Source organism: Echinops telfairi, unplaced genomic scaffold, assembly GCF_000313985.2.
Source record: "Echinops telfairi isolate 266 unplaced genomic scaffold, ASM31398v2 ScPeMD7_3533;HRSCAF=4204_0, whole genome shotgun sequence".
NCBI lineage: Eukaryota > Metazoa > Chordata > Mammalia > Afrosoricida > Tenrecidae > Echinops > Echinops telfairi.
The window spans coordinates 96506491-96514349 of record NW_022107431.1 but is presented as its reverse complement, the minus strand read 5'-3'; the positions used below and the strand labels follow the sequence as shown (position 1 = coordinate 96514349).

General features: G+C 33.8%; 1 protein-coding gene across 1 annotated transcript in view; it reads right to left on the bottom strand.

Annotated features, from left to right (window-relative positions):
• The window catches only part of LOC101639896 (pleckstrin homology domain interacting protein), a 106534-nt gene that overhangs the window by 17143 nt on the left and 81532 nt on the right, over positions 1-7859 (bottom strand). Inside the window, exons 24-27 of the mRNA XM_030886740.2 lie at positions 7755-7816; positions 5247-5402; positions 4271-4391; positions 2579-2704 (exon numbers count right to left, since the gene is read on the bottom strand). Of these exons, the coding sequence (XP_030742600.1) occupies positions 2579-2704; positions 4271-4391; positions 5247-5402; positions 7755-7816 (465 nt within the window). The remainder of the gene's footprint in view (positions 1-2578; positions 2705-4270; positions 4392-5246; positions 5403-7754; positions 7817-7859) is intronic.

Below are 7859 nucleotides of genomic sequence, written 5' to 3'. Positions count from 1 at the left end.
CTTCTCTTTATCATTTTAGACCCTTTTGCCTTTTTAACTTTATATGTAGCTTTATCTCTAAATTCCAAAGTCTTATTTTTTTTAAAAAACTTAAGCTTACTGCCATGGAGTTAATTCCAACTCAAAACAACCCGGAACAAGGCAGGGCTATCTGTTGTTTTCCGAGACTGTACCTCTTTAAGGCAATAGAAAGTTCACTTTTCTCTTGCTGAGTGGCTGGTGGTTTTGAACTGATGGCCTTGCTGTTAGAAGACCAGCAGCTACTTCGATGCCACCAGCACTCCTTTTCAAAGTCCGATAACTTCTCTCAACTATCCTCTTGATAGTTGTCAAAATCCAATCGTCAGTCTGCAGAAAATAACTCTTTTCTCTCTCCTGTGTATATTTTACCAATTACTATTCTCATAGTAATTGGAATCTTGGGTTACTCTCATTCCTACTCTCTCCCCATGCTAATGAAACCATTGATGGCCAAGCTCTTAAAATTCTACACTGGGTGAAGATCTCTTGGCATATGCCCATTTCTAAATTTCTAATGTTCATAACTGAGTGCTTACTACCTTTTCAACTGAAGTAAACAATATATTTATGCTTTTGGCCTCTTCCTGATATTATAGTCAAAATTTAATGTACCCAGTATAGCTTAAAAACATTTTTAATCTTAAAATGCTTTCAGTTCTTTGCTCACATATGAAAAGTTGCTTAGCAGTTACTTAAAGCCCTCCATTAATGCAGACTGAACCCAACAAGTTTACTTACCTTATCCCTGTTACCTTCTACTCACACACTGTATTTTTCCTTCAATAATGCTTTCCTGATTCATACCATTCCTTATCAAATGCCTTCTTTTTAAACTACATTCTCCTGAATGCTTTAGTAGAATTGCCTGTAAAGACTATTATACTCATTCCCCCTAAGCTAGAAAATCACCCTATCCCCATCTAAATTTCCATACAAACTTTATTATCTATCACCAAACTTACTGGTAATGCATCCATTAATTCCAAATGACAGGAATCCCATAGGACAGAGAAGAACTAACTGCTCCTGAATTTGTAAGGACTCTTTATCTTTATGGAGACAAACAGCTGAATCTTTCTCCCACAGAGGGGTTTAGTGAATTTGAACTACTGTCTCCATACTTAGCCCACAGTGCCACCAGGGGGTTCTGTTACTCATCTTTCTTATATTGTAGATTCTTATTTACATTATGAAGACAGGAAACATAATGTGTTGCTTCTATGTAGTTTTAGCTATTGGAATCTTAAAAAGTAAAATAATGTAAAAACTTCATAACATCTTAAAATATTGTCAGTTCAAGCTGTTATAAAGAAATTATATTATGTCTAATATAAATTAGACATGTCTAAAAAATTCTAGGTAGATTTGCTTTCAGAGTTACATAGTGTATGTACTTTTAAGCATTGTATCAATCTGCTCCAATAGGACAATTAAAATAATTCTTACTAAACTGTGATTTACTATATTGAAAAAATAAGAGAATTAGTTCAAAGATAAGCTATTTAACCAAGTTACATAGTCTTTAGAAGATAGTGCTTGATGATGTATACTAAAGATATTTTACTAAACAATTTTAGCCCCCAAACCATTTGAAAAGCAGACCTCTAAGGAATGGTAACAGCATGAAGTTTTATCTTAATTTTGTTTAGTTTAGTGCTTTCCTTATATTAAGCTTAATTTCCTTAGCAAAAGACCACCAATTTACCTTACACCAGAAACGAGATCAGATGGTAACACTAAGGGATGAGTATGAAATGAGGTGAATTTTTAATGCTCTGAAAAGCTTATTATATATGTACATTGATTTGTATCAATTAAAGTATTCAAGATTAAATTATAGAAGATACTGTTATCTCGTTCTCCCCAAGAAAAACTACCCATGTAAAAAACATTAACTCAGAGTAGTATTTTGTCCAAAATACGCAAGGTATTTATTTGGTTTCAATTCAGTCTAGCCACATAAAACCCATGAGGTAGGGCTACTGATTTAGTAAGCTGTAGTTATCACTCCTTACAGAACAGTGAAAATGAAATTCAATATTTTGCCAGATCATGTAAAATCTAGTCTATATGAACTTAGCAGGGGTAATGTAGCGTTCCGGAGTAGATTCCAACTAACTCCTAATGACACTCTTAAGGGTTTCTGAGGATGCAAATCTTTACAGGAACAGAAAGCCTTATCTTTTTTACCCATGGAGCAGCTGGTCAGTTTAAACGCCAAACACAACAGTACAATGCTTGACTGACAGTACTATTAGAGTTCATGGAATATATTGTTGAGATGAAAGACTTTCAAATCAGAAGGAAGAGACAATTTTACCTCTGTAACACAATTTTAAAGAGTAAATTAAAAATTCTTAAGTCATGATTTCATAGTTAGCTTTAGTCAACAGTCAACTTCTATTGCTATCATGTGGACAATATATGCTTAGTATTTTAAATGGAACTGTGGTTATATGATAAAATGTTACAGTACATTGATAAAACTTTCATTTACATTTCGAATTAACATTTAAAAATATTTACGACAATTATTATCAAGCACCCAAATACTCACTTTATAAAGTGTAGAAGAAGATCAGTAACAAACTTAGCAGATTTTACAATAGGGCTTCCAGGCTCATTAAATGTCCGGGTATTATGCTCAATGTATCGTACTTCCCACATGAGGGAAGAAACCCGCCTTTAAAAGAACAAGAACAGACGTCTTTGATTTCATTATATTCACACAAAATTTAAAACTGACACGGACTTTCACATACATCCCATTCATTTTCAAAATGATATAACCTACTTGTGGTAAGGTCAACATGAAGAATAGCATTGTGTATTTGCATAGGTAATAAATAGTGTTTCCTAAACCAGACTCTTAGGAAACCATGTGTAGTATAGTAGTAAGAGAATAGAAATAGAGGGAGTTTTGACATTACGTATTTCATACTATCATTCTCATTAACCCTAAGAATTTACACAAAACTAAACAGTTTCAACCAAGTTATATTTCCAAGTACTTAATGATAAGAGCCCCTTTCTCTCTTCTTCCATGTCTGTATCCATATGTGAAGCACTCAGTGTACCTTTTAAGGGTACTGGGAGAAAAAAGGGTTTTAGCTAAGAATTTCTTCCCTTCAGCTACCAACATATGGTGATTAGACATACTTGAATTATGTTCTGGGGCTAGGAAAAATAGAAATATATGGTAAGTGATCACTTCTTTTTAAAATAGCTAGCAATATTAAAATAGCAGAAATACCTAGAAAGACCATAAAACCATGATCGTATGCTGTCTAGTGTCTAAGCCTCTTTGTTCCAGTGGTTCTCAACAAGGGTGATTTTGTCCCCCGGGGTCACTTCTGTCTGTCACAACTAAGGGGCTGCTACAGATCTATCACAATATTCTGGTCCCAGACGTCACTAATGCGGTCACTGAGAAACCTGCTTTAGTCATTAAAATATGCACTGAAAATCCCCTTCAGTTCTAATGAAATACTACTCAAAATGTTAACCTTATGAGAAGTAGGAAAATTAGTATAGTTTTGTTTTTTGTAAACTGATAGACAAAACATTTTAATCAATAACCTAGAAAACTTGTTCAAAATGAAAACTTCCATATTTATCAAAATTCTACACAAAATGCAAAAATCTTGAAATTATGTCTACTTTTAAAACTTGTTATATTTGAAGCAAAAATTACAACTATGAAAAATACCGTATATACTCGTGTATAAGCTGAGTTTTTCAGCACATTTTAAATGCCATTTTCTTGTCGTAACATTAGGTGCCTTGGCTAATATTAAGGGCGGCTTACACTCAAGTATATACGGTACCTGGATTTTTAAAAAAGTTTAAAATAAAATGATTTTCACTTTTTCTTAACATAAATAAAATTAAAAACCCTATTTTAAAAGTATTCAAATTAAAATCAACACACATTTTAATGGGGTACCTAGAAGAAAATCAATGTTTTAGCTTGCTTTTTATAAAATACAATTATGAAACAACATCAAAGCATATTATCAGTAACTGAAGAACTGTACCTAGGAGCCATATTTCCCACATCACTGGGAACTTGTTAGAAATGCAGAATCTCAGGTCCAACAACACACAATCAATTTCTGCATTTTAACAAGATTCTGCGGTAATTCTGAAACATATTAAAATTTGAGACACACTGCAAAAGAAGATCAGTAAATGGGCACAAGGATTATTTAATTTTCCTTTGGCAGTAGCTACATTAACTGGGTCTAACCTGTAAAACCTGTTTTCCAGTCTTTGTTTAATTGTACTTAGATCCGTTGGATATGCCACTACAGTGCAATACATGGGATAGGCTTGCAGATCCACAGGGGCCACAAATGCAGAAGCAATATCTAAAATAAATGAATGAATGGTTTAATGCTTAAGATAATTCAAGGAGAATTTGCTTGAATTAAGATCTAATAAGTTCTAATCCATACAAACATTAGTCGGCCCCTGTCTTTTCACAGGAAATTCTGTTTAGCTGATATGACCCCTTTTTATTATTTTATACTGTAAAATCCTAGGGATATTTAATAAATTTGTGTGGAGAAAGAGATGACAGTTACCACGATAACACCGGGCATTTATATCTAACTTTTGATTTTCTCAAAATTTACATTACAAGGGGGCTGGGGAAAATTTGTGGCAAATTCTGCTACCTTTTGACTTTTCCACAACCTTTTCAAAGCTCTCTCATATTCTGAGAATTATCAGACAGAGAGGAGGAATCAAATACCAATGTTAAAACAACTGAGAAACTGATGGTGGTTATTTCCCTTTTAAAAAAGGAAACTAAGCAGTTCATACAACCTCTTTCTACAGTATTAAAAAAAACCCTTTTTTTCCTTTTTTACTTTTTTAATTCAGTGTTCAACTCCTTCCTCCAATTCCCATTATGTTGGTTTGAAATACGTCAAGGGGTGTCAAATTGGGTTTTGGAGGACCAAGATTTTTCAGAAGTGCTGCTAGAATTTCTGGGAAACCTCACTAAAATTAAACCAGAGTAACGGCACTCAAAATTATTTAAGAAATTTGAATACTGGGTAATAACAAAAAACCAAAACATTCTATGTAAAACACAATTTATAGTATATGTCTTTAACTAGTTTGCATAGTGCCTCAAATTACAATTGAGATAACTTAGTAACATTTTCCTTTCAGGATTCATATTGCCAAGAGTTTCTAATGCATGTGTTGTGACGTACCTAGTGTCATCAGTTGGTTTATTCCGGCAACAATTCTTTCACATTCTTCATCCCTGGGATTGGAACCCCACTCTCCATCAAGAGGTTTATAGATTAACGATCTGCATTCAGTATCAGTTAAAGGAACGCTGGTACCTAATTCTTCAGGAAACACAGCTGAAAGACAAAAAAATTTGAAGGAGTGAAAGACACAGGCGATTTAGTTAAATTTTAGTACCTTTAGAATATAGAAAGTTGTTGCAAAGTTAAAGTATAAAGCACACTCTTAATTTTTCTTAAAGGCAGGCATATTTCAAGGATCAGTAAAATTTAAAGATTTTTTAAAAGCTAGTAACTTTTTGAAATCTGTAGATGAACATTATTACTTCAATTACGGAAAACTTGCTCCACAATCAACTCAAAGGAGAAAATATTTTTATGCAACACTAACAAGTTTTCTCAAACAATTATTTCAACTGCATTTTTTTTAAAGTAGGAAGAGAATAATGAATACTGACAGATGATGCTTAGCCTGCTACTATTAAGTGAAGAAGGTAGTGTGGTAGTGACATAATTGCATGTCAGCTTTTACATATCTTAAAGTAGGGTTCCTCAAACTTTTTAAACGGGCCAGTTGGAGGGCTGGATTAATAGTTAAAAACAAAAACCAAACTATGAACAAATTCCTATGCACACTGCACATATCTTATTTTGAAGATAAAAAACAAACGGGAAAAAACACCCAACGGGCCAGATAAATGTCCTCCATGGGCCGCAGTTTGAGGACACCTGTCTTAAAGTGTAGGGGTGGGATTTACCTTCAGTGAGGTCACAGCCTGAAGGTGACTTCCTTGTGCTCATGGCCTTTTCATAAAAAGGGTCTTGGGAACCACCTATTCTCTCTGCTTTCACGTTCCTGCTGGCAAGCCACTCTGAAACCAGCCAGAGCGCTATGATTCCACCACCACTGGAGCCACACGAATTTGTACCCACTGGTCTGAGATAATTACTGCATTTTGAATCACTGCATGTGGCTGCTGTGTGAGTCTGAAAAGGGACTATATTGGACTAAAGAACTTGATTTGGAATGGGCTGGGATGTTTTCTTGAACTAAAGCTCTTCCTTATACATGAGTGTCACTAAATTTGTTTCTTTAGTCAACCCAACTTAACACAATAAACTTTCTGTGTCTACATCTTTATTACTAGATGATTGTGGTACGTACAAAAATTGTACCTTTTTTCCCATTGAACTAGAATAAGAAACATTGGAAGAAATTGTTTTCAAAATGTTGACAGCAACATATGTACAAGTTTAGAAGTGTATTAATAGTATTAAATGGTTTCTAAGAGAGCCTCCTCAAATAAAAACATTGGAAATAGGCCATTATTTAAATAGCTACATAAATTCTATGCATGTATGTGTATACAAATACAACAAACCCACCATTCATCTTCCCAAAATGACACTTTTAGGTAAGAAATCAAAGAGTAAATGAGCTGAGCTATTACTTCATGTAAGTCTAGAAATGAATTAGTGATAGCAATGCATCAACATTAATATCCACAAGAAACCATTTAACAGAGAAATAAGAACTGAAAGTAAACCAGGAAAAGTTAGTACAAAATGATAGTTGTTTTGAACTATTAAATTTTTTAAGTCATTTTTGAAAGGTTAAGAAGTAGTTAATATCGGCATAACCATTTTCAGTAACGGTACAACTAATTGCACAAGTCAAATTGCGTTCCTAAACTTTATCTGATTTTTATATTAAAAATAAAAAAGATAAACATATTCATGCACACTGTACTTTTAAAAGTATGGAATAAATATAATTTCCTGGTGGCTTCTGTAGCACTGTACCTGAAAACACTGTATTTCATGACTTAAGTTGAACTCCATTACAACTACCTTTGCACTGAGATATAACGTGTCAGGTTCTATAATAAGCAGCTTACATGTTTCACCCTTTACAGAAACCCAATAAAGTAGCGGTTCTCAAACTGTGGGTGGCGACCCCTTTAGGGGTCAACCCTCTCATGGGGGTCACCCGATTCATAACAGTACCAAAATTAGTTAGGAAGCAGTAACAAAAATAACTTTATGGTTGCGGGGGTCACCACAACACGAGGAACTGAATTAAAGGGTCACGGAATTATGAAGGTTGAGAACCACTGCAAAAAAGACTATCACACCACTTCAAAGACTGAGTCCTAAGAACCTTGGTTTCAAGGAATTTGCGAAGATCACATAGCAAGAATAGACAATTATGTGAATTATTTTGTTGAATTACAACATATCTTTTTGATCAAGTAATCACTATGTCTATGTAAATAATAAAATTAAGTGGGCAGATTTTATTTATAAAGTTCACTGGGGTACCTCCTTAATTCTGGGGCAAAGAGATGTGCAAAACATATTTGAACATTGTCTAGCAAGTGAGCGACCGGATCTTTTTATATAAAATCTTATGCTAAATCAAAGGTTAATGCTGTATTATTACAGACCAAAAAATTAATACACACTTACCATTATTAGGTATAACTTCCATATCCCAAGGACTCATCTTTTCTGTATCTCCATTGTCCCAGCTTAGAGTGAAAAAAAAAAAATTTAAAAAGAAAACCTGAATAT